The sequence below is a fragment of the Carcharodon carcharias genome, chromosome 17 (assembly GCF_017639515.1).
Source record: "Carcharodon carcharias isolate sCarCar2 chromosome 17, sCarCar2.pri, whole genome shotgun sequence".
NCBI lineage: Eukaryota > Metazoa > Chordata > Chondrichthyes > Lamniformes > Lamnidae > Carcharodon > Carcharodon carcharias.
Genome location: NC_054483.1, coordinates 50,712,198 through 50,739,262, shown reverse-complemented (window position 1 = coordinate 50,739,262; position 27,065 = coordinate 50,712,198). Strand labels below are relative to the sequence as shown.

The following is a 27,065-nucleotide window of genomic DNA, read 5'->3' as shown; positions in this document are numbered from 1 at the left end:
CCTTTGAATCCAGTCTGAACTCTACTTAGTTTAATATTTTTATATCGCAATGAACATGCACCCATATACCTAGTTATAGTGAATGATTGTACCAGAGGAATTGATTTTTTTTGCACCTAGCCTAATTAAAGCATTGTTTGTAAAATATGGGTCAAGTATCAGAATACATTGTAAATTAGAGCTATTGTGTACTTCCATGAAGCCGGGCAGTCGTTAGATGTAGTGTTTCTGTGGGTTAATCTCCGCTCAGTCTCACCCTAGTAACTATGTTGCTTTCATTATCAGCACAATGTTTATAAGATGCTGTAAATCAGTTTTGCCAGTCCTAACAGAATTTGGAATGTAAGGTGTCACACACCTTAATTCTTCAACTCCCTTTTTGTAATTCTAGAAGAGGATATTGAACCTAAAATACTGTTTCTTCTCCAACTAAAATATTTTTGAAATGTGTGCCATTTTCATGCTGTCTTCCAGCTTTGTTCGTTTTTTAAAAGGAATTCCTGGTTTGGCAGGAACTTTCAAACAGTGCAATACAAATGTTATACTACCTGTTGGAAGTTTCATTCTGGTTTTTAAACTGCAATGTAGCATTGGGTGGGTTGCGCTGAACCAGGTGCCAATGAGTGAAAACTACAGAACGTTCACTGTGACTAGGTATATGGGTGCATTTCTGATACTTCCATGAGGTCTGTTAAAATATGAAAAATATTAAACTCTCTTTTGCATATTTTTCCTTTTGAAATATTTAGCCCAGATATGATGTCAGGGTTTTCTGGGGTTTAGTTTTTATTTGTTTATGATGCATTCCTGTCAAAGCTGACATTTATTGCCCAACTAGTTACCCTTTATTGTAATATGCTATTAAGGGGTAGGAACATGACATCACTAGAAAGGAAGTGTGTCATGCGATCCAGTTTAGTTTCACTTTTGCTTTCAGCAGAGCACATACACACTGCTCTGCAGCTCTGATGTCCTAAGCTTTATACCCATGTACACCTGTTCACATGTCTCAATAGATTAACCCACAACTTGTTTGCACAATCCCCTATGAATGATTGGTGCCTTTATACCATTATAAAAACACAACATGGTGTGCAACAGTGGTTCCTTCTAAACAACATGGTGCCCAGCCTGGCAGCAAGATTAAGTACAGGTACGATATGGTGAACAGTCTTAGATCATGCTACATGGCATGAGACGACCCTCAATGTTTTGGTAAGACTGCACCAAAGTTAGTGTCGGAGAGTGTTGGGAATGCTGACTGCGTAGAAAAGCTTTGAAGACACAATGCTTAAGTAAAGAGCTGGTAAACATATGGATCCCTGGTGGTGAAATTGCAGTGAATGGCCTGTCAGTTCTGTCAGTGAGACAGTGAATTGAGAGGACCAGCACCGGGTTAGCTCAGTCAGGAAAGGCGAGTGACCAGGGTGTGGGCTGGATCGTTAGTGAGCGGGGAGGAGTCCAGCACCCTTGAGAAGGTGGAAGTGAGCTGCTTTCTTAACCATTGCAGTCCTTGTGGTGAAGGTGCTCCACAAAGCTGTTAGAGAATATACAAAGTCGCAAACTTGCACATGTTTTTCAGCAAACAGTAAGTGATCAAAGCCGGAACTCAAATTGTTTGGAAGCTGCACAATGTCCAAAAAACGAGGCTGTATTAGAATTTCCCATTTTCTCTCCCTGTGCATCACAAACAGAGAACCTGTTTTCTGCACTTTATGGTGTTGTCCTGATTATATTTTTTGGCCACAATGTAATGTTAGAAAGAATGTTTGAGGAACAACAGGCTCGTTTCTGGGAAAAGAGACACAAAATTTGATTTTGCTCTGTAAGGGGTCAGTTATCTCAGCAGCTCCAGGATTGGGAGCAAGTTAAAGGACTGTAATTTGTTCGTAGGAATCAGATTACATAATAAAACAGGAGAGCCAAGCTCAATCGGTTTACACCATTTTTTTGAACCTAGACTCTCCTTTGCCTGTGACACTGTTCTGGCACTGCACTTCTTAATTGTGTCCGGTTTCGTTTACCTTTCAGAGCTACATCATTTGCCTCATCTCTGATTTTAATCATAACAGTTTTTAACAGCCCCATCTATATTTTTATAGAGCTGTGTATCACATGACAGGAAAAGGGTGTTTTATGACAGTTGCAGGACTGATAATGGGATTAGATAACTAGGAAAAGGAGAGCTGCACTGACAAATTCACAGAATCTCAACGGCCCAGAAGGAAGCCATTCGGCCCGTCATGTCTGCACCTGCTCTCCAAATGAGCATCATGATCTAGTGCCATTGCCCTGCCTTTTTCTCTGTACACTTGCATATTGTTTCTATTCAAATAATAATTTTTAATGCCCTCTCGAATGCCTCGATCGAGCCTGCCTCCACCATACTTCCAGGTAGTGCATTCCAGACCCGAACCACTCGTCGTGTGAAAAACTTTTTTCTCACGTCACATTGGCTGCTTTTGCAAATCACTTTAAATCTTTGCCCTCTCATTCTGGATCCTTTTCCAAGTGGGAACAGCTTCTCCCCATCTACTCTGTCCAACCCCCTCATAATTTTGAATACTTCTATCAAATCTCCTCTCAGCCTTCTCCTGTCCAAGGAGAACAGTCCCAACCTTTCCAATCTATCCTCATAGTTGAAGTTTTGCATCCCTGGAACCTTTCTTGTAAACCCCTTCTGCACCCTCTCCAATGTGTTCACATCCTTCCTCCAAAATGATGTCCAGAACTGTACACAATATTCCAGCTGAGGTCTAACGAGTATCTTATATGTCTTTTTATCAAACAGAGGACATGAGTTGGGCAACTAGTAGGAAATGATTCAAGTTGGCATAGTGCTGAAGACTGAGCAGATTAGGGCTCTTTTCTCTGAAGAGTTAACTAAGAGGTGAGCTGAGGGAGGGGTTCAATAGAGAAGATATTTCCACTTGGTGAGTCTGAATCTAGGGGCCATAAGTAGAAGATAGTCACTGATAAATCCAACAAGAGTTCAAGAGAAGCTTTACGCTGAATGGTTTGAGTTTAAACTCTCTACCACAAAGAGCAATTGAGGCAAATAGTTTTGATGCATTATTTGAGGGGAATCTAGATAAACATGGGGTAGAAAGGAGTAGAAGGATATGTTAATGGGGTTAGATAAAGATGAGAGGAGGCTTGCTTGGGGCATAAACATCAATCAAAAATCAATCCATGGACTGCTTGGGCCAAATGGCCTGTTTCTGTGATGTAAAATTCTGTGTAAAATATAATCTTATTTCCTCCATTTTGCCCATACTGAAGTACCATTTCTAACTGGAATAGATGGCATTATGTCACTTTGTATCATTTTTCTTTCTTCCTTAAATATTTGTTCCCCTGTGCTCTGTAACATAAAGTGAAGCTATCGATTTTATCAAAATTTTGAAGAAAAAAATCGAGCAATGATAGCTTGCTAAGAGCAACAACCAAATCAATTTTGATCAATCCCTGCCTTTCTGGATCTGTTTTTCGAGGTTTTTTTTAGAAGCTTGAATTGATTGATTTCACAGCCAAGAATGATTTATTTCTATTCAATTTTATAGCTGTTATAATATGTACTGAAGCTGTTACTGTTGCTATTCATGAAATGTCAATGCGAAAAGAGAATTATAGTTCAACGTGACAAGGACGCAGCTGTTGCTGTGTAATAAGTTTAGGCAGCAACAAAATAACAGTTGCAAGGACCAGCAGAACAGTAATTTTCACCAAACTGAGAGCTGTGTTCCTGATATTCAGCAGGAGCTGAAAAACAAAGTAATGATATGATGTGTACTGTCAGCATTCTTAGTGTAATGGCTGGTAGAGCGAAAGTTTACGACTGTGGAGAATTTAATGAGTGTTTGTGCTATTTCTGTGGAGTAATATATCATGTTTGTTCAGCTGCTGTCACGGTTAGCTGCACAACCGGAAAAATTGATGTTTTGTTTATTCTCCGACCACTCCCCACCAAACCACCCCCCCCCCCTCAAATTCCATCACCACTCTGCGTATTCTTAAAATAAAACATCATTTCTGCATGAAGCAAATATCAGCCGTTGAAATCAATCCAGGTTCTGTGTTTGCACCTCAGAAGGTTGTTGTCTTTCGATTCCCTGCAACTGTGCGCAGTTGGAATGTAAGACCATGGCAAATTCTTAAAATTAGAGCTGCAGAAAAGGCACATGCATAAAATGAATATCGACCCTTTTTGGAATTGTGTTCAGCTGTTGTTTCCATTGTAACCTTGCCAGTAAGTGTTTAGACTGTTTCCTCTCGTTTTTAGATAAAATGTTTAGCAGAAGGGAAAAGAAATTATGTTCACATTCACTTAAAAATCTAAACAAAAACTTATCTCTAAGAGCTCAGACTTAGAATGTGCCTTGAGTTATGGGTTGGAATGCCCTTTGAACCTTGAGACTGCTCTCCTCTCCCCCCCCCCCCCAAAAAAAAACAGTATATACTTTATTTTCCAAAGAAAAACTGGTTGAGTGAATTCATTAGTCCTGATATTTGGAGAAAATTAGCCATCTTTACTAAATCTAAAAGTAGAGTGAGGCATTTTGTGAAATGGCTCACTTCCGTTGCTGTCGACTATATCTTGAGCCTTGTGCAGGGGCAAATAGTCAGGATTAACAGTACACGGAAGTTTGTGCATTTAAAAGCCAGTGGTTCAGAGATGTTTTTTTTTTAAAGCTTAAGTTAAATCCCAAGAGCGTTCTGCTAGCTGTATTTGGTGACTATTCCCCTTGCCTGTTTTTTTTTTGTGGTGATGCATTTTATAATCTGACCTGTCTCGGAAGCAGCAGCAGATGATCAAATATCAAAAACAAAACCGATAGCCTGGAACAGGCAAATCTTGTGTTTTGATTCCGATTTTTACCTTAGTCATGACTCTACAGATACAAGGAACATTTAATTCTAGATTTCCTGCAGCTTGGCAGAAGGTCTTCAGCCCAGCTGTGTTAAATGTATTTTTACCCTTGTCTCACTGCCAGTTTCTGAGCTCTGTGAAAAATAAAATAAAATTAAGTATTTCACATCCCAGCTGAACTGTTAAGAGATTTAAAAAGGAAGTTCTAACCATGGGCACCTAATTTGCTAACCGATATAAATGAGCTTTCTTTCATTTTGGAGAGAGCCCTGTATTTCAAAAGGAGAAGGAGAGAGGGAGACATGCTCAGAAATCTCCATAGATGGGAAAGAATTTTGAGTCATTCATCTTGTCGAGTCTCATCTCACTGAATTTAAGGTTTCCCTCTGGTCCAGACTCTGCTCAGTGTAAGAGTATTCACACGACATACAAGAATTTTTATTGTATGATCTCAAATTGACTAAATGGTGAGCAGATTACGGGGGTAGAGCATCATTGTTTACAGAAGGCTGGTAATTCTGTGATACAAAGGAGATGAGGGATGCATTGTATGAGGTGTCGGTATGGTCAGGGTAAAAGTATCATTCCTGTAGGAAACAGATAAACAATCTGGTTGATGCCTGCCTGCAGTCTATCGGTGAGGTGGAGGTTTGGTCAGTACTCTCCTGGATTTATTTGTGAGCTTTGGTTATTATCCACAGAGCTTTAAAAAGGAGTTGTTATAAGTTCTGCACTTATCTCCTCAATGTCTTTTCTCATCATTCTTCCATCAGTCCTATTTAGCCATTAGATTTTCCTAGTACACTGTGTGAGCAAGCGAGTGTACAGGATCGAGAGAGCACTGCTAGAAATATTTTCCTTTTTTTGCATCTCACATTTAATGGAACTTAATGCGAGCCAAATTATTATCCATTGCAATAATGTGTTATTCATTATGTAAATGTTACTATAACATTACTGCAGGGACCAAGAATTTAGCCGATGCTCATTATTTTGGTATCAATGTGTGTTTCCAGTGCACAGAGAGAACTTTTCCAGTTTTAGCAGCTGTAACATATTTAAGCATTCCTTGTAATGGCATCTAATGATAAATATACCCTGTGGTCTTGAGCTGAAGCATTATCGCTGGCAAGTTGCCATTTTGTTGGCAGTAAGAGCTTGTTCATGCCCCCTTTCTACATGGGGAATGTGAACTAATAACCACTCTGATAATATCTGTACTTTGAAAGTAAAATATTTGCAAAATGCAATTGGTTAGCTTTTGCAGGTTAGTGAGATCAATACTTAACTCAGACACAGTGCTGCTGTAATATTTTATTTTTATTGCTATTTAAAGCCAAACACTGTTTAATGTCAAAATAGATTTCTGACTGACTAGTTGGAACATAAGCTAACATTTATAATTGCTTCAGTCAAACTTTAATCCCTGCTAAGACCCATTAATGATCACAATCCTTGGATACCAAGCAGAAGGTCTGTCACATCCCCATCCCCCCACTTTGTTATGTTTCTCCCTTCTTCTGGGCTGAGAAACACCAAAGAAAATCTGTCTGTGGTCTCAACTATTGATTTTTGCCATCACTGCCTCCCACTGACCAAAAGCAGGAAAACCACAGAGAATGCAAACTATTTTCCAAGGCCTGCACGCTCGATGCAGTCTGATGTGTTGCTCTGAAAGACAGCAGCCTTCTCTCCCCACCACCCCAACCTTGGCATTCCCTTTTGTTTTTGCAATAAGGGACGTGGAGTACAATAGTAACGGTGGGCAGGCTGGCTGGTGTGTGCTCACCAAGTTTCTCTCTCACTGCGTCTGTTTCACGACTGTTGCAGGCTGATCCTGCCCTACGAAAGATATATCAAAGGGGAGGAAGACAAGCCTCTACCTCCAGTCAAGCCTCGAAAGCAGGAGAGCAGCCCCCAAGAGAGCGAGAGCAAGATGAGGGCAGCTGGAACCAAACGGAAGACTGAACAAAACAGAAAAGTGAAAAGAGAAAGGGACACCAATCAGAAAGTGAAAGAGTACACTGAGGTTAGTGCTGTTCTCTCTCAATCTGGTTACCAGATCTGGGCATTAAATTCGTTAATAAGTGTAAGATACGTTCCACCAAAAATCCAAGAACCTCATCTCACTCGAGATTTTCTGACTTCAGGAAATAAAAGTTACTTTGTGGAACTTTCCCATTCATTTCATTTCCACAGTTTGCGAGCAAACTGCTTAATACAAACACAACTAAACTATAACTACCTTATCAGCATTTCTGAAAACATTTCCTTACAGCAAGTACTCAACAAAAATTCTGGTTTGATCATAAGAGCATTGAGCAATATAATCGTGGCATAACATTTAGCTGCTCTTCCTTTATTAATTTTTTGGAATTGTGTTTTGATGCATGTTATTGTCATGTGGTTCAGCGCATAATATTGCCATGTGGTCTACCGTGTGGCACAATGTGTGCTGTTGGCATGCGGTGTGGTGCGAGTCGTGGGCGTGTGGTGTGGTGTGGTGCAGGCCCTTGGCATGCGGTGCGGGCCCTGGGCTTGCGGTGTAGTGCGGGCCCTTGGCATGTGGTGCGGGCCCTTGGTATGTGGTGCGGGGTGTGCGATGTAGTGCGGGCCCTTGGCATGTGGTGCGGGCCCTGGGCGTGCGGTGTAGTGCGGGCCTTTGGCATATGGTGCGGGCCCTGGGCGTGCGGTGTGGTGCAGGCCTTTGGCATATGGTGCGGGCCCTGGGCGTGCGGTGTGGTGCAGGCCCTTGGTATGTGGTGCGGGCCCTGGGCGTGCGATGTAGTGCGGGCCCTTGGCATGTGGTGCGGGCCCTGGGCGTGCGATGTAGTGCGGGCCCTTGGCATGTGGTGCAGGCCCTGGGCGTGCGGCGTGGTGCGGGCCCTTGGTATGTGGTGCGGGCCCTGGGCGTGCGGTGTGGTGCAGGCCCTTGGCATGTGGTGCGGGCCCTGGGCGTGCGGCGTGGTGCGGGCTCTGGGCGTGCAGCGTGGTGCGGGCCCTTGGTATGTGGTGCAGGCCCTGGGCGTGCGGCGTGGTGCGGGCTCTGGGCGTGCGGCGTGGTGCGGGCCCTTGGTATGTGGTGCGGGCCCTGGGCGTGCGGCGTGGTGCGGGCCCTGGGCGTGCGGCGTGGTGCGAGCCCTTGGCTTGTGGCGTTGCATTGTTTCGCAATTTAATATGTACAATTGAGAGGTTCTTCTGTGTGCCAGTTTGGAGTGCACAGTTGCTGGACAGCTTGATAAATACATTGTGCTTGGTTTAGTATTTGCCTCTACTTCTATTATGTGTCAGTGCTGTGCACTTTGGTAGCTGCCATCTCTATTTTGGTGGGCAGCATTGTCGTGAGGTTTGTTCCCTTGCTGCTGATGGATTTCTAGCGTGTTGCTGTAAGCTTTGCCAGCTCCCATGCCATGCTTGTATCTCAGTTGTGGGTCATGGACCTTGGGCTGTTTCATATTATATAATGCATGACATGTGGATAGGTAACAAAATTAGTATTGATGATCTTACAGTAGGCTTTCTTCATCTGATATAGTTGAGTTTACACTGCAGGAGATATTTCAACTAAATCGTTATGATTTTTCCTCTGATGAATGAGCACACTGATAACCTCCACTAACCATAAAGGTAGATTTAGGCAGGTGGAATTTCCACGCTGATGTTCTTAGCAGGGAGGACTGGATGCATACTTGTAGGAAAAAGGGCAAAGGGAATGTCTGTTTTCCCTCTGAGCAGTGGGATGCTCCCACCTAGTGGCTTGGCTGAGAGCTGGCAAATAAAAGGTTGCGTATGGTAACAACCTCCACTTCTTTGGATACCAATGTAGGACTTAGTAGCTGGAGTAGCTCATTTGGCCCTTTGATCCTGCTCCGCCATTGAGTAAGATCGTGGCTGATCTGGTTGTGATCTCAACTCCACTTTCCTGTTTGCCCTCCATAATCCTTGACTTCCTTGTCTATCAAGAATCTACCTAACTCCATCTAACTAACTCAAGTTCAATGACCCAGCCTCTACTGCTTTCTGGGAAGGAGAATTCCAGATTCTCTGAATCCAGGCTTTTTAATTGTGAATTTGAACTTGAACTATCTTGTGTATAGACAAATATCATTCTCATTGGCACTTCCACTGGGATAAATAAACCAGTAGAGGGGCAGAGAACTTCCAAACTTCTTTCTTGCCCCCTCCATTCTGCTGCTGAGGAACTGAGCTGTCCTTCCATCATTGGATTCAGAGGTGAGGTTTTTCTTCTTTCAGTTAGGTAGCTGGGGAACATGTCAGAAAATGGTCGCTCGGTGTGTAGTTAAAGGTGTCTCCATCACTACCAGAGAACCTAAACAGTTCAGTATTTCTAAAGCTGAGGATAGAGGCCTGTAAATGTCAGGCTGCTGAGCAACACTCTCAGGCAGACAGTTGTTCAGCATGAGGGGAATGTTATTGCATCAGCTGAGAGATTTGCCTTCCACCTGAAACGGACACGGTCTCCGCAGCCTGAACCAGATCAGAGTTAGGCCTTTGGTTAAACACCACCAGGGCCCGATAGCAAATTAAGCCGTCACCAATGCTAGGCTGACCAGAGCCGCGCTGGAGGGGTTGTTTGGAAGCTTTTCCAGGGAGGTGGAAGGGTTGTTCAGACACATTTCATGGTTGGGGAACCCTTGAAAGAACTGGTGGTGGCTGGAGTTCATTTTCTGGACCCTGGAGCAGCACTGCTACAAAGGTAAATGCTCACAATTGCTTTGCCCATTTGTTGGGTGGGCTCAAGCTGTCGTTTTAAGGACCTGTAGTCAGGCTGCTCGACTGCTGGCATGACTGGGGCAAGGTGTGCACCACAAGGTCTAAAATGCACCTTTGAATCTTTCGATTGAGGTCCTACAATTGGCACAAGATTCCTCCCTCCAGCCCCCAACTCGCATATTTAATCAGCCTTCTGGCTGTTTCAGTTGAGTTTATGAAATATTATATCAGCCAGGATATAGAAAAATTATTGAAAGGGAACAGGAGGCTCTCCCTTTACCCCACCCCTGCCCCCAGCCCACATCCTGATTTCAAACAGCTGGCCACCAATTTTACAGGGACAAAATGGCAGCCATGCGTTGGATTTCTGCCTTGTTATTCTCCCAATGCCAATGTGTTGGTAACCGTTCGTACCCAGCTTTAGTCCAGTGCCATTGATAGGTGCCTAGAGGTTTTCCGCTTGTTGGCAAACTCCTACCCTCTCCCCTTGACGAGCTAATAGGATTTGGATTGCCAAGTTTAATCTTCCTCCTCCACACTGGGGAGAAAAAAAGTGGAAGCATTTTTAACAGGCCTAACAATGCTGCACTGGTTGCTCACATGACCTAGGCTACCATGGGGATGGTGGGGCATTCAAGGCTCAGGCATAATGTACCATCACCAATGTGTGAAGGCATCATTACCAACTTGGCTATGAATACCCACCATTTGAAAGTGGCAAAACCCAATTTTGAGATTGCCTATCATTGCACGTGATTTGATGTTTGTTCCTATGTTAGAGAGGTGGAAATAAGTTCATGATAGGAAATAATCTCAGTACCACAGCAATATGAATAAAATCCATTGTTATGCTACTTACCATACAGAATGGTTCCGTCGATGTACAATACTAAGATTTAGTATGCCCAGATTTATGCAATGCACACATACATTACTGACCAGCCTGGACTTCCTCACGTTAAACATTAGCTCCTGTTTAAACATAGTTGAACATTGTATCACTTTCAGTTAATTCATATCAGATCTAGAGAGAGTTGTTTTCCAGGCAGAAACAGAGGTAACTGTTTAACATTGTGGAATATACTTCAGTCTTCTGTAGTTTGCTCATCTGTCTGGTATTTTTCATGCAATTCCATAGGCCCCTGAGAGACTGAATAATACTCAATTGAAGAGCAGAGTAATCACAACTTGACCCTCTCGTGCCATTTAAACTTGGCAGAAAAGAACAAGGCCTGAAATCTGTGCAAAGTCGAAAGCTGTAATAATATTTGTAACATTACCATGGCTTTACATTTTCCTTCCACACTTCTTACGAGGCGATGTTTTAAATACAGTAGGTTTCCTGCTTTCTTAAAAAATTCCACATTCCTTGCAGTTGAGACACAATTCATAATGCTGATATAGCAGAACTGTAATAAGAGCAAATAATAAAAAAAGAAAAATGCTGGAAATACTCATCAGATCAGGCAGCATCTGTGGAGAGAGAAACAGAGGTAAAGTTTCGGGTCATTGACCTCCCACCAGAACATCGGGTCATCAATCTGAAACGTTAACTCTGTTTCTCTCTTCACAGATGCTGTCAGACCCACTGAATATTTCCAGCATTTCTGTTTTTATTTCAGATTTGCAGCATCCACAATATTTTGCTTTTCTTTTAATAAGAGCAACTTGCTTTTGCCAAAGGGAAACCTATCATGAAGATTTAATTCTGTCAAGGGGATAAACTGCATTAAAAATAAAATCTTGTCCAAATCCTAGTTCTTGTTTTCCCATTTATCGACCTGCTGATTGGATCAACCTCTTCAAGCTGCAACCCATTCCATTCCAGTATTCTCCAGCAAAGAACCATTTCATGGGCATTAAGCTGCTGTTAAGAGACCATGGGGCAGTTTCAGCCTCATACAGTTCACTAGAAGCTGAAGACCTGGAAACAGTCTGCTGGCACAGTGAGTTGGGCTGCGAGCACATGGGCACCTCAGGCAGATTGGATGGCGTCATATCCAAATCCCCCCATGGCCTGTAACCTCTTCTCTTTCTCTGAGTGTGTTCCAGCAATGCCGGCCTCTTGAGCATTCCTGACTTCCTTCGCCCTTCCATAAGTAGCTGTGCCTTCAGCCATTTGAGCTCCAAACTCTGGAATTGGCTCCCTGAACCTCTTTCTCTCCATCCCCGCACCACCCCCCCACCTCCTTTACAATGTCCGTTAAAACCAACGTCTTTGGTCAAGTCCTTTCTTAACATCTCCTTTTGTGGCACGGTATCAGAGTTTGTCCAAATACCTTCCTGTGGAATGTTTCACTGCTTAAAGTACTGCTGCACATATGCACATAGCCATCATTAAGTCTTTTTCTCTTCACCTGGAGCATGTGAGCTTCAACAAAGCCTTGGGCTGATAGCGAGGGGTGGTGAGGAGTTAACGAGGAAAGTGCTGTCTTCTGGAGCTCACTGCTTAATTGCTGGATGATAATCTGATCCAAAGGAGGTTAAAAAACAAGCAGTACACAAATTAAAGTTGAATAAAATCATAAGGCTAAAATGAAGTTCAAATGTGTGTCAGTGAAACTATTAAATGCGTTTCTGGCTGAGCTGATTTATAGCAAAAAGGGCTGTCTTAACACACCGCTTATCTTGACAGTTTACTCAGTAGAACATGAAAGCTTTAGACAATGCTGCCATTTAGAGTGCACAAAGGCACATTGCAACAGAATGACAAGAAGCCCAAAAAGGCCTGTCAGCCAGCACTGGTACAGGTAGCACTTTGAGCTGGTCCTGGGAGTCAGACTTCATTATTCTACATAATGCTATAAATAGAGGAGATTATACTCACAAGTCACATTGCAGCAAATTTGAATCACAATCTCCACAGTGACAGCATCGTGGGCAATGCTATATACATATGCAGTGACACAATTTTAATTAGCAAGTCCATGGATTGAGCACCATGTGATAATCCATTCACAATATTTTTTCATTATTTTGGAGCTATCATGTAATAAAGTGGCCCCATCTCTCACACACGTTTTGCATGTATGTTTTTTTAGTAGCTTAAAATCAAGTTTTGAGTTCAGGCCCAGGCTTGTGACACAGTATGGTTGGTTTATTTTTCCTATCATGCCTTACAGAACAGAGAGAAACAGTAAAGGATTTATCGGCTGATTAACAGTCTGACAGGCCACAACGTGAATGCTGCTCGCCTACTGTAACCATCTTTATGCCAGCTAATAGGGTGGTTAGCCTTGTATGGTGGAGAGTTTAATAGGCTCTCAATCCATATGATGCAGGGGGTGGGGGACATTTGCACCCACTGGACACCCTGGGGGCTGTTGAGTGGGGTTCAAACCCCACCGATACAAATGCTGCCGTGATGCCAGTGGGGGTCTCGGTGGTTGGTAAGGAGGCAGTATGGGTAGTTTTAATGACATGCTAAATCACCACACAGCGGAGTTAAAGTGAAACCTGCAGGTTGAGTTGCTAAAACAAAAATAAAAATAAAAATACCTGGAAAAAACTCAGCAGGTCTGACAGCATCTGCGGAGAGGAATACAGTTAATGTTTCGAGTCCGTATGACTCTTCAACAGAACTAAGGAAAAATAAAAAGGTGAAATATAAGCTGGTTTAAGGGGGGGTGGGACAGGTAGAGCTGGATAGAGGGCCAGTGATAGGTGGAGATAACCAAAAGATGTCATAGACAAAAGGACAAAGAGGTGTTGAAGGTGGTGATATTATCCAAGGAATGTACTAATAGGTGACATTAAGGGTAGGAAGCAAGATGAACAAGGTACAGATAGATAAAAACAAAAAAACTGCGGATGCTGGAAATCCAAAACAAAAACAGAATTACCTGGAAAAACTCAGCAGGTCTGGCAGCATCGGCGGAGAAGAAAAGAGTTGACGTTTCGAGTCCTCATGACCCTTCGACAGAACTTGAGTTCGAGTCCAAGAAAGAGTTGAAATATAAGCTGGTTTAAGGTGTGTGTGTGGGGGGCGGAGAGATAGAGAGAGAGGTGGAGGGGGGAGGGTGTGGTTTTAGGGACAAACAAGCAGTGATAGAAGCAGATCATCAAAAGATGTCAACGACAATAGTACAATAGAACACATAGGTGTTAAAGTTGGTGATATTATCTAAACGAATGTGCTAATTAAGAATGGATGGTAGGGCACTCAAGGTATAGCTCTAGTGGGGGTGTTTTTTAAAATAATGGAAATAGGTGGGAAAAGGAAAATCTTTATAATTTATTGGAAAAAAAAGGAAGGGGGAAACAGAAAGGGGGTGGGGATGGGGGAGGGAGCTCACGACCTAAAGTTGTTGAATTCAATATTCAGTCCGGAAGGCTGTAAAGTCCCTAGTCAGAAGATGAGATGTTGTTCCTCCAGTTTGCGTTGGGCTTCACTGGAACAATGCAGCAAGCCAAGGACAGACATGTGGGCAAGAGAGCAGGGTGGAGTGTTAAAATGGCAAGCGACAGGGAGGTTTGGGTCATTCTTGCGGACAGACCGCAGGTGTTCTGCAAAGCGGTCGCCCAGTTTACGTTTGGTCTCTCCAATGTAGAGGAGACCACATTGGGAGCAACGAATGCAGTAGACTAAGTTGGGGGAAATGCAAGTGAAATGCTGCTTCACTTGAAAGGAGTGTTTGGGTCCTTGGACGGTGAGGAGAGAGGAAGTGAAGGGGCAGGTGTTGCATCTTTTGCGTGGGCATGGGGTGGTGCCATAGGAGGGGGTTGAGGAGTAGGGGGTGATGGAGGAGTGGACCGGGGTGTCCCGGAGGGAGCGATCCCTACGGAATGCTGATAAGGGGGGGTGAAGGGAAGATGTGTTTGGTGGTGGCATCATGCTGGAGTTGGCGGAAATGGCGGAGGATGATCCTTTGAATGCGGGGGCTGGTGGGGTGATAAGTGAGGACAAGGGGGACCCTATCATGTTTCTGGGAGGGAGGAGAAGGCGTGAGGGCGGATGCGCGGGAGATGGGCCGGACACGGTTGAGGGCCCTGTCAACGACCGTGGGTGGAAAACCTCGGTTAAGGAAGAAGGAGGACGTGTCAGAGGAACTGTTTTTGAATGTAGCATCATCGGAACAGATGCGACGGAGGCGAAGGAACTGAGAGAATGGGATGGAGTCCTTACAGGAAGCGGGGTGTGAGGAGCTGTAGTCGAGATAGCTGTGGGAGTCGGTGGGTTTGTAATGGATATTGGTGGACAGTCTATCACCAGAGATTGAGACAGAGAGGTCAAGGAAGAGGTACAGATAGCTCTAGTGGGGGTGGGGTGGGGGGAAGGGATCGAAATAGGCTAAAAGGTAGAGATAAAACAATGGATGGAAATACATTTAAAAATAATGGAAATAGGTGGGAAAAGAAAAATCTATATAAATTATTGGAAAAAAGGGGGATCGGAAAGGGGGTGGGGATGGAGGAGAGATTTCATGAACTAAAATTGTTGAACTCAATATTCAGACCGGAAGGCTGTAAGGTTGAGTTGCTATTGGGCAGCTCACCCATCACCATAAACAAAATAAATCCGCTCTCACTTTTGCCCATTGCAAGATTTCCAGATCTAAATTTGTCTCCGCTGTTACCATCACCAACTGCTCTGTGGTTTTTATGTCATGTGACTGCACTGGGGAAAAGATTTTACAAGAAAGGAAAATGTGTGGTTTTGTCACACGGCTGAAAAATATATATCTATATTCACTAACCAAAAGAAAGAGTGGCTTTTATTGGGGCCCTTCCTACCAAGATTGAGGTACCCTAACAGGATGCTCAGTTTGTTACATCATTATCAGAGCAGTGGAGGAATTTTCAATTATAGATTTATGAATATATTAATATAAGTGCCTCCATGGATTTAGCTTTGTGTACACACCAACCTTGAATTTGATTTTGAATCATTGTGATAACCTTCTAACTTTGCCCTAGAAGCCTATGTTGTTCCTTTCTTGTTTAGAATACAGTCTGAGTCATATCCTTTCTGTTTTCTTTAAGTATAATTTGAGCAATTAGGCATTGGCAGTTTTTAAAAAAAAAATATATATATATATATATATCTATATTGCAACACTTTCCTGTGGCGATGATTTCAGTAAGTTTGAATAGATTGAAAACCTTGTTATTGAAGAGCTGGGAATTGGGCCAGGATTCCTAACGTCTGTGTGGTTTCACTCCTTGGATCGTCTACCATTTTCCTGCATCTTTATCTCTGACATGATGCCAGAACTGAGGACTTATAACTATCAGGGAAAACTGAACAGGCTGAGGCTCTTTTCTCTAGAAAAGAGAAGGCTGAGAGGTGACTTGATGGAGTTCTTTCAAATTATAAAAGGGTTCGATAGGTTAGACGTAGGGAAAATGTTTCCACTTGCAAGCATGTCCAATTTGGGTCTTAAGTCATGAATAAATCCAGTACTTGAAGTCATTGAGACTAAATTCATTTAAGGGGAATCTAGTTGAAGACTAGGTGAAAAGGAATAGGAAGAATATGTTGATTAGATGAGATGAGAAATGTGGGAGGAGGCTCGTGTGGAGTGTAAGCACTCACTACCTGGCCAAATATAAACCCTGCACAGTTAGATATAATGTTGCAGTGGCTAGCAAAATCAGGAACTCTTATTTTCCCCTTTAATGTTTGCTTCATACTTTCTAATTTGAATATCTTCTGGTTAATGAGATTTTAGCCTCAGGGAGACAAGCCCATCTGTTTAGCTGTGCATTACAATGGACACTGGGCACCATGATTTCCCCACAACCTTCAGCTTACAAGTAAGGCTTATCAACAAGAACATGTGTTTGGAAAATTGCCCCATATTATTTGTATATGCAAATATTTAGCACAGTGGATGTGATCTGGTAAGGCAGCGGCCTAATTAAGTGGATCAAAAGATGTCCTAAACCGTGGAAACATAATTCGAATGGTTTCAAACTATCCTTTAGATGAGATGTTAAACTGACTCCTTGTCTGTCACCTCAGTGCACGTGAAAAGTTCATGTCTTTATTTGAAGAAAAGCAGGGGTTCTCCCTGGACCTGGCCAACATTTATCCCTCAATCAACATAATTAAAGAGAGATTATTTAGTCATTATCATACTATATACAGCAAATTAACTACGTTTCCTATACTGCAATAGTTTACTACACTTCAAACGTATTTAATTGACATTGGCCTTACAATTAACATAAAGAAAACTCAAGAAATATACCAGTCTGCTCTAGGAAAGCTCCATCTCAAAGCCAAGGATTCAGTCTGTGACCAGAACCTGTCAGCAAAGGATAAGTTCACTTATCTCAGCACACTATCCGAGCTTTCTATATTGATGATGAGACACATGCAAGAATTTCCAAAACAAGTGTAGCCTTCCGCAGACTTTGAACATTAGTCTGGTAATGAAGTCTGGTAAGTCTGCCTGCCAAGCTCAGTCTGTAGAAGAATAATCCAGCCCGCTCTGCTCTATACAATAGAGACTTGAACTCTGTATCAGCGTCATGCCAAGAAGCTCAACCACTTCAGCCTTCAGAAGCTTCTGAAGATCAGATGGCAGGACAAAGTACCAGACCCTGAGGTGCTAACCCGAGCTGCCATGCCAAGTATCCACACGATATTGAGACAGTCACAGTTGAGTTAGGCTGGTCACGTAGCCAGAATGTCTGACACTCCTTCCAAAGCGAATCTTCTATGGAGAGCTTGAGTTTGGGGTTGTGCACGTCAAAGGATGCACTGCAAGAACACTCTGAAGGCTACATTTAGGAATTTTGATATATCAACTTCCAGCCCTGGGAGAAACTCGCTCAGGATTGCTGCACCTGACGCAACAAAGTAAAAAAACATGCGGCCTCCTTTGAAAGCAAGCACATTATCAGAGGCAGAGAGAAAACATGAGGATTGGAAACCCTGAGACGGCAACTCTTCCAATCATCTACCTTATTGTAGCAGAACCTCCTGGGTGCTGATCAGTCTTAGCAGTCATTTAGCTTCTCACCAGACCCCATCAAAAAACCCAGATTGTAAGCCTGGTCATCTTCACCTTGAAGGACAAACAAGTGAGTAAGTTTTGTTGGCTGTAAAGCACTTTGTGACATCCTGAGGTCACGAACAGTGCTTCATGAATGCATGTGCTTTCTTTATCTAATCCTTGTAATTGGAGGCTTTGTGAACAGCCTCTGTTGTCAATCTTTAAAAATGAACCTCGTAGCTTCAGTGCTATGTTTGAGTATGGGGGCAGGGTTGACATGTTTTTATAATCACTAGAATGATCGACCTAAACGGAGTTGGTGTATTTGGTGATCGCTTTGGTGCCTTCAGAGATGGCGTGTTTGGCCAGTTCCACTGGCAGCATGAGGCAGACGGCGCTCTGGATCTCCCTGGCTGAGATGGTGTGGCGCTTGTTGTAGTGAATGAGGTGATGAGCTCAAAAATGTCGACAACGAAGGAATTCATAACACTCATGGCCTTGGACGAGATCCTGGTGTAAGAGTGGACCTGGGTCAGCACCCTGTACATGTAAGCGGAATAGCTCAGCTTGCGAGATTTCCTCTGCTTCTTGGTGACTTTAGTCAGTGACTGCTTTGACGCCTTATGGGACGCACCACCCTTAGCTGCAGCTGCCACCTTAGGCATTCTACTCCACTTGGACCAACTTAAGTTGGGGGGGCGGGGGGCAATTGCTAATGGTTGGTTGATTTATGTTTTTAAAGATATGCCAGGTGATGGACATTGTTTGATTAAGGACTGAGAGAACATATAAAGAGAGTCAGCTGGGACACTGCTTGAGTAGTTAGGAAACAGAGATCTGTAATGCTGTGTCCTGTGAATAAACCTACTATAAAGACAAAGACCTGCATCTTGTTCCATAGTTCACCATCTGGCTCAGATCAATTTAATAGCTATTTGGCCTTAAGTTTATCTTTTGAACTGGCAGTTGCTGTCAGTACCGCCACATCATGGGTTAATTCCTTATTGGGGCTATTGGGTGCTTCTGATCAGTTGCTGTAATCTTGGAAACATCTGAGGTAAGGATCATCCATGATCTAATAGGATGGCAGAATGGGCTTGAGGGGCTGAATTGCCTCCAGTTCTAATGTTCATATGGAAATCCAGCATCCCCTGATCTTACACTGATTTTACAGTAGTTTTTGGGCAGAGCCTACCATAATGTGGATACCCCTGGTGATTATGTACTTTCTGGTCACGCTGAAGGCTGTGGAATTATTGACTGAAAATTTTAGGAAGAAAGATTTCACAGTTGTTTAACAGGAATTGAGATAGCCAGTGCATATCATGTTCCAGCAACGGCTTTGTTATAAAATAATCAGACAAAATGCCAAAGAAAGTAGGTTATTGTTGTCATGGTAACCTTTTCTATTATAAATTCAGCAGTTATTTACAATGCAATGCTCTATTATGTTAAAAATGCAACTGGTGATAATGGATTATGGAGAATATAGATGACCAGGAAATAAAACATATTAATAAAGTCTAAATATTAAATGTTTTGATTTATGCTTGAATGTGATTCAATGTTATTGTATGGAAATGTCAATGCATTTTATTTTTGTTGCTCTCGTTTTTGTTTTGTTCCCTGGTTTCCCCACACCACACACAACATGTTAGCTTGTGTCAGTGCCATTCTGAACTGGTTATTAGGAAGCATTGCTGGCAACCTGGCCATATGGAACCTTCCTTTTTCTCCACTTTTTCTCTCCCACCCGTTTGAAGCCCCGGGCCCTCTGCTCACTATCCTCACAGCAGTATAGCTGAGATAGGGAACTCATTGAAATGTATCTGACATCACAGCATCTATTCTCAAGCAAGTCAATTCGACTGTAACTTGCATTTGTTAATGACATTATTGTAGAAATAGCAGTTATTTAAAAAACAACTGATCTTACATTAAATATGAGTGGTAGGTCAGATGATTGGTCAGAATATAAAGAATGGCAGAGAATTACTAAAAGGTTAATCAGGAGAAAGAAATTAGAATATGAGAGGAAGCTAGCTAGAAATGTAAAAGCGGATAGCAAGAGCTTCTTCAGGTATTTTAAAAAGGAAAAGTGTAAGTAAAGTGAGCGCTGGTCCTCTAGAGACTGAGGATGTGTATTTAATAGATGATGAGGAAATAGCAAATGAAATTAACAAATATTTTGCTTCTGTCTTCACAACAGAGGATATTAAAAACATTCTAGTAATAGCTGTATCAAGAGGTGGAAGGGAGAGGGGAATTTGGTGAAATTACAATCACTAGGGAAGCCAGTGCTGAGCAACTTGATGGAGCTGTGGGCTGACAAGTCTATGGGTCCAGATGGTCTTCATCCTAGGATCTTAAAAGAGGTAGCTAATGAGGTAGTAGATGTGTTGGTGTTAAGTTTCCAAAATTCACTAGATTCTGGGAAGGTTCCATCAGGCTGGAAAGTAACAAATATAACCCCTCTCTTCAAGAAGGGAGGGAGGCAGTAAACAGGAAACTAGGCCAGTTAGCTTGATGTCTGTCATGGGGAAGGTGTTAGAATTGATCATTAAGGAGGTTATAGTTGGGCACTTAAAAAAAACTCAAGGTAATTGGGAAGGGTCAGCATGGTTTTGTGAAAGGAAAATCTGTTTAACCAATTTATTGGAGCTCTTTGAAAGAGTAACATGTGCGGTGGTTAGAGGGGAGCCTTTAGACGTGCTGTACTTGGATTTCCAGAAGGCATTTGATCAGGTGCCACATCGAAGGTTATTGCAGAAAATAGAAGTTCATATTGTAAGGGGTAATGTATTAGCCTGGATAGAAGATTGGCTGGCTGTCAGAAAACAGAGAGGATGCATAAATGGGTCATTTTCTGATTGGCAGGATGTGACAAGTGGAGTCCGCAGGGGTCTTTGCTGGGGCCTCAACTTTTTACAATTTATATCAATGACTTAGATGAGGGGAGTGAAGGCATGGTAGCTAAATTTTCAGATGACTTAAAGGTAAGTAGGAAGATTTGTTGTGAAGAGGATATGTGGTTGCAGATGGATATAGATAGGTTGAGTGAGTGGGGAAAAGTCTGGCAGGTAGAGTATTATGTTGAAAATGTGAAGTAGTTCATTTTGGCAAGAAGAATAAGAAAGCAGACTATTACATAAATGGAGAACGACTGCAGAATTCCGAGGTGCAGAGGCAACTAGATGTTCTAGTACGAGTCACAAAAAGTTAGTATGCTGGTACAGCAAGTAATTAAGAAGACTAATGAAATGCTATCCTTTATAGCAAGAGGAGTTGAACATAAAAGTAAGGATGTTATGCTTCAGTTATACAGGGCTTTGATGAGACCACATCTTGAATGTTGTGTGCAGTTTTGGTCTCCTTGTTTAAGGAAGGATGTAAGCACGTTGGAGGCGGTTCAGAGGAGGTTTACTAGATTGATATCTGGAATGAGCAGGTTGTCTTATGAGGAAATGTTGGACAGCCTGGGCTTGTTTTCACTGGGGTTTAGAAGAGTGAGGGGTGATTTGATTGAAATATACAAGATCCTGAACAGCCTTGATAAGGTGAAGGTGGAAAGATGTTTCCTCTTGTGGGTGAGTCCAGAACTAGGGGGCACTGTTTTAAAATTAGGGGCCGGCCTTTTAGGACAGAGATGAAAATTCTTTTCTGAGGGTTGTGGAACTTTGGAGAACTCTGCTTCAGAAGGTGGTGGAGGTGGGGTAAATTAACATCTTTAGGGTGGTGGTAGATAGATTTCTGTTAGCCAAGGGAATCAAAGGTTATCGGGGGCAGATGGGAATGTGGAATTTGAAACACAAACAGATCAGCCATGATCTTACTGAATGGTGGAGCAGGCTCGAGGGACCAGTTGGCCTACTTCTGCTCCTATTTCGTGTGCTCGTATGTAAAATCTCTCTACTTTAAACGGCTGTAGCAGCAGAGCCATTGAAACTGAGAGAGTTTCTGTCAGGAATGAAGAACAGATACAGTCATTATCAAAAAGTAAACAGGCGGGTGAATGCAGTTTGGAGTGGAAGCCTCTATTACTGCTGTTGTAAGCTATGACTGCAGAGTTTTGCCAAGCTAAGGGTCTATGTCTGTGCTTCTACGTAAGTTTTTCATAAATAACTATTTTTTCATTTACCTGAAGATTATTTTTTTCCCTTTTCCAGGAGATTACATGATAGGGTTGAGGGAGTTGGGGGGTTAATGGAATGAGGGGTGGGGATGATAATTTGAGTCCTCCAAACCTCAGAGAACTCTGTTCCCCTGACTCTGGTATTTTGTCTATCCCTCATTATTGGTAGTTGTGCCTTCAGCTGCCTTGGCCCAAAGCTCTGGAATTCCCTCCCTAAACCTCTCCATCTCTCTGTCCATTAAACCAGTCTTTAAAATCTATTTCCTTCTGTCCTAATACCTCTCTCTGGGTCAACACTTGTCCGATTACACTCCTGTACAGTGCTTTGGGGAATTTTACTATATTAGAGCCACTGTATAAATGCAAGTTGTTGTTGTAAGTTGTGACTGCAGAATATGCTAGGCCCATGGTCTATGTCTGTGCTTCTTTTACTTAAGATTTGTATAAATAACTTTTTTTTTATTAATTAGGTAATTGCAGCCTCAGAGGGCAGCCGAGAAATGGACAAATGGAGCCCAGCCTCGGCTTTGTCAAGAGAAGGGGCAGTGACGCAGATTGAGAATGGGGAGAAGGAACCGACTGGCTGTGACATCTCCGAGGGTTCAGATGGCAAAGGGGACCAAGCCAAGGACAAAGTCAGCAAAGCCAACGGTGAAGAGTCGAAAGGAAAGGAGGCCGAGCCGCTGTCCTTGCACCAGAGCCTTGAGATCCATTCGAGAGATGCGCTGGTACAAAGCCCAGCAGAAAGCAAAGCCGCTTCAGCACCCTGCCAGGATCCTGAGTTGCCACAACATCCGGTCGACAAGCTGGCAAACAGTCTACAAGAGAAAGCTGCTAGTGAGGCACCCACAGCTGAGAAAGGTGCTGAGAGAGGAGACGCTCCTGATCAGGGACCAAGTGTACTATTGCCGGATGCTGCAAATGCCTCCGTTCATGTCGATCAACCTTCGAAAGAGGAAGTTGACAATCGGGCGGGGAGTCACCGGCCGGAGAGCAGACAGAGACAGCCACTTGGGCAGACAGGGAAGGTTAACCTGAACCCCTCTCCCGGGCCCCTCAAAGAGAAGGAGGAGCTTGTTATGACAAAAACTGAAGCTTCCCCCAGCTACCTGCCTCTGGTGTACTCCAGGGGTCACCCTGGCATCATGTCGCCGCTCGCCAAGAAGAAGTTCTTATCACAGGTCAGTGGGACTTTGTCCAACAGTTATCCAATCGGAGCCCCACCTCCATTACTTAGCAGTAAAAAATGTGATGAGAATGGTGAGGAAATGGTTACGGCTGAGAGTAATTTTTTACAAGGCTCCACGCCAGACCAGTTGGCCATTAATAGACCATCTGTGATTCAACATGCGCATAGTTTTCAGAGGAGAAATATTGATGAGCGAGGGGAGACATTTAAACATGATGGTTTGAATAAATTATCCGATTCTGAGGCTGCTTATCTTTCTAAGCATCACCTCATTTGCTCAGACTCATTCAAAAGTGGCGCTCCTTACCCTTTCACCTCTGACCTTACAGATAATGAAAATAAAAGTTCTGAGAAGAAAGGTTGCCAACCATCACAAGTGTCAAGTTTTCTAGCAGACTTCTACTCCTCCCCACACCTGCACAATCTTTACAGACACACAGAGCATCATCTTAATAACGACCACACGTCGAAGTACCTGAGCAGTATCATGAAGGATAAAAGTTCTTCATTTGTGCAAAATAAAAACCAGGATACAGTCTATTTAAGTTATCTTTCAACATTGCACCGACAGGAAAAGAAATGTGCAGTGAAACCTCCCACGGAGGAGCAGCCCACTGACTTGAGTCTTCCAAAGTTAAAGAAAACGCTACCCAAGAGCTCATCAAATAGTACCATTCACTTACCATCGCAGCTCGACATTAAGAGCACGATAGCAGTTACACAGCCGGCCCATACTGACTGCCATCCCAAAGCTTGCCGTGTCCCTCCAATGCCAATACCAAGCAGCACCAAGAGCAGTGAAGCCATCCAGCCCCCCTCGGCAAAGCTAGAGGAAGTGGTCAGACCCATCATCAGCTCCAAAGGAAGTTCACAGGTCATTGGGAGCTCCAAACCCATCAAGAGGAACCATGAGGGCACAGACAACAGCAGCAGTCAGAGCCCGGAGAAGAAACTCCGGGCTGTGTCTCCCATGCCGCTGGCAAAGGACCTGGCACTGAAAGAAAAGCCGTCTGACTTGGAAGGGGAAAGCAGCAAAAACCTGCCCCCGGGGATCATCTTGGAGGGTCACAAGTTCCCGCTGCCAACTCCGATATTCCCAGGTGTGTATCCTGGAGCCTTCGTATCTCAGGTTCAAGATATGTGTGACGGCCTGGGCTCAGGGTTTCCAGTTGACTATGCCCATCCCTTGCAATACTTGAAGAATCAGGCTGTGCTGTCTCCACTCATGCAACCACTGGCCATCCATTCCTTCATGATACCGGCAATGCAAAGGCAGATCCTTGCTTCGACCGGCGCCTCTCCACAACTGTATAGACATCTGTCCGCAGCTGCTGCCCCAGTCGCAGCCTCTTATGGGGACCTTTTGCACCATAGCCTTTATCCTCTCGCTTCTCTGAACCCACAGGTTGCCTATTCCACGTCACCAATCTCTTCTTTACATCCCGGTGCAAAACTATAAACGTTTTATTTTGTGAACATTTGCTGAAATCAAGAGATGTAGCGTAATAGCCTGATAGCCCACGTTACATCGTAAGACTTTGTGATTGCAAGCTACCAGCAACTGGTTTATGTATTTCTTGCATTCACTTTAGGTGTTCTTATATCATCTACAGATTGTAAGATTTGTGTTTTTTTAGTACATTGAATGCGAAGTAATATTTTTTTGTACATAGAAATTTTTTTTGGCTGCAACCTAACACTATCATGATTGCGATATCAACACATTAAATGGCTGTAAATATTCACTACAAACATTTACATCTTAATTTATGCAACTGTAGTCAGGTTTTACTTCCAGCTTCTGCTGTTTTGGTGTGTATTTCTCGCAGTGTCAGTTGATGGATGTGTTGAATATTGTGTTCTTGTTCCAGAACAGGATAGAAATAATAACTACAGGAAGTTTGCTGCAGCTGTAAATGTCTGTTTGGATTCTTTTGAATCCTTTCTGTAGAACCCATATGTGGTGGTTAATTTCTGTACTATGTAATAGTGCACCACTGGTCTTTTTTTTTCCACTGATTTTTTTTTGGATATATCACCATTCTTGCAGTTGTTAGGGGCTTGACTTTCACATCGATTAAAAAAAAAAATCGTTTACAAAGCATAAAGTAACTGTAACTCAAGTAACACTTGCCAAGTTTTAATATTGATTCAAATTAAATGTAAATATTCAAATTCAGTTTTCATACTTTCAATGCCATCCTAGCTCTCAAACTTACTGCTGTTAAACCGCTATGAGCTAAAGATTTGTATATAAGATATGCTAGCTGTAGTTTGCAGTTGCTACATTGCAGGGAAAAAATGACGGTAATTTTATATTTAGATCCTGCCTGCCTTGCATTTAAGGTCACAAAAGTATAGCTGCAAGGGTTCTTTCTGTGGTTCCACATAATGTTTTGTCAATCAAATGTTTGAACCGTAAATCTCTCTAATGTAAACAAGGCAGATTTTGAAAAGAAGCAAAAGTGAAGCTGAATAATAAAATGAAGAAAAACAAGATTCCACTTTAGCATTGGCGAGCATTCTGCTGGTTTTATAATAAAGCCCCTTCAGTCTATTCCCGTTGTCTGTGCAGCTGTTGGTGAAGCTTTAATAAGATTTGTGTTGAAATGCAGTTCTGGCTCTTTGTTCAACTCCTGTGCTTGGCTCAATCTGTGGCAGCCTTTTGGAGCTTGGAAAATTTCACTTTAAGTTTAAAAGTGCCCTCATGCTAAGCAAATTAAACATAGGCAAAATACTTTCAAAGAAAGTCTTTCTTAAACTTATTAGAACATTTGCTTCTAGAGAACTTGACATTTGGTTACAATAATTTCCTTTCAGTTCCACACTAAACATGTTTAACTGATGCCTCAGTATTGCATGTGGCCTTCTGGCAACTCCACTGCAACATCAAGAACTAACTGTGCCTTTTCATTTCAACAACACATTAAAACTTCAGTACTTAACCACACATGTTTGTCAATGGTATACCGTGGTCACATCTGGTCTAGCTTTGCAAAGAGCATTATGATCATAAGTATTGTGAAATCAGGATATATTATTTTTGTTGGTTTCCATGCTCGTAATGATTATAATGGGCACTTACAAGATTGTTTGTCTGATTGTGGCTATATTAGTTACAGAGAATGTTGTTCTCAAATGGCCGTTTTATTCACCAAGACACATTGCTTAAATATTTTCAGTCTGTATCTTATCAGCAAGATGTTTATACTGACATGTTCTTATTATGAAACTTGTATTTTGTAAATAATGAACACATTTCTTTTTGCAATTTTGTTTTGGTCTATAGCACATTTTCATGTATGGTGATTTGTACATAGTTAAAAGCGAAGACTAGTAACATTAAGATGAGTCCTGATAGTTTAAGGTTATTGAGTAACCTTGCATTAGGTTCAAACTTTAAATCTAATGTTGCTGAGCCAAATGTAAACACTAAAGTTTTGTTTTTGTATGTTCAGTGTACTTGGCAAATGCTTTTGATACTTTGTTCCAATAGTTTATCAATCACATAGCTGGCAAAATATTTTGTACTTTCTGATCCACTGTTATATTTAATAAAAGTTTTACTACTTAAAATGTGTGAATTTTTTCTTTGATTTAGATTACTCATTTTATTTTCAAGCTAAGGAGCCTTTCTCAGAACTTAAGTTCTGTCCCAAAATGAATTCACCATTTTAAGTAACAGCCACAACAACTTACTCGCAATAATGGAATTGCTGTTATGCAAATAATGCTTAGGTGAAATATGAAGAGGTACAAGCTGAAGTGATATCTTAAAATGAATGCTTGAAGGCAGTTAAAGTTCAGACATGTTACCTTAACGTACACAATGTGACATTTTGTTGCAGACCTTTTGAACACTTAGCTAATCTTGTGACAATGCCATTCTGAACCAGCTAATAGGAAGTATGCCAGGAGGCATTTGAAACTGCTGACCTTTGCTTGCTGTATCCCACAACATGACTGAGATAGGGAATTCATTGAAAAAGTGCCTGACTTCTCTCCTTCTGTTCTCAAGCAAATCACTTTAATTGTGGTCTAGACTTTTCGAACATTGGACTTTTTAACAATATTTTTAAAATAGCTGTCATAAATAATGTTTTTAGGTTAAAATCTTTTTCCACCAATCTTAAAGCCTTCAGGTTTTTTGACCAGATTTCTGCAGGTCCCCAGCTCGGCTGACGTTCCCCAAAAAAC

The 27,065-nt window shown here is 42.4% G+C and overlaps 1 protein-coding gene across 2 annotated transcripts in view; it reads left to right on the top strand.

Annotated features, from left to right (window-relative positions):
* The window catches only part of arid5b (AT-rich interaction domain 5B), a 142,184-nt gene extending 115,740 nt beyond the window's left edge, over positions 1-26,444 (top strand). For both annotated transcript variants that reach the window (XM_041209666.1, XM_041209667.1), the window contains 2 exons: positions 6,701-6,899; positions 22,150-26,444. In XM_041209666.1, coding sequence (XP_041065600.1) covers positions 6,701-6,899; positions 22,150-24,327 — 2,377 coding nt within the window. In that variant the 3' untranslated portion in view covers positions 24,328-26,444. The remainder of the gene's footprint in view (positions 1-6,700; positions 6,900-22,149) is intronic.
* The last annotated feature ends 621 nt before the right edge of the window (positions 26,445-27,065 follow it).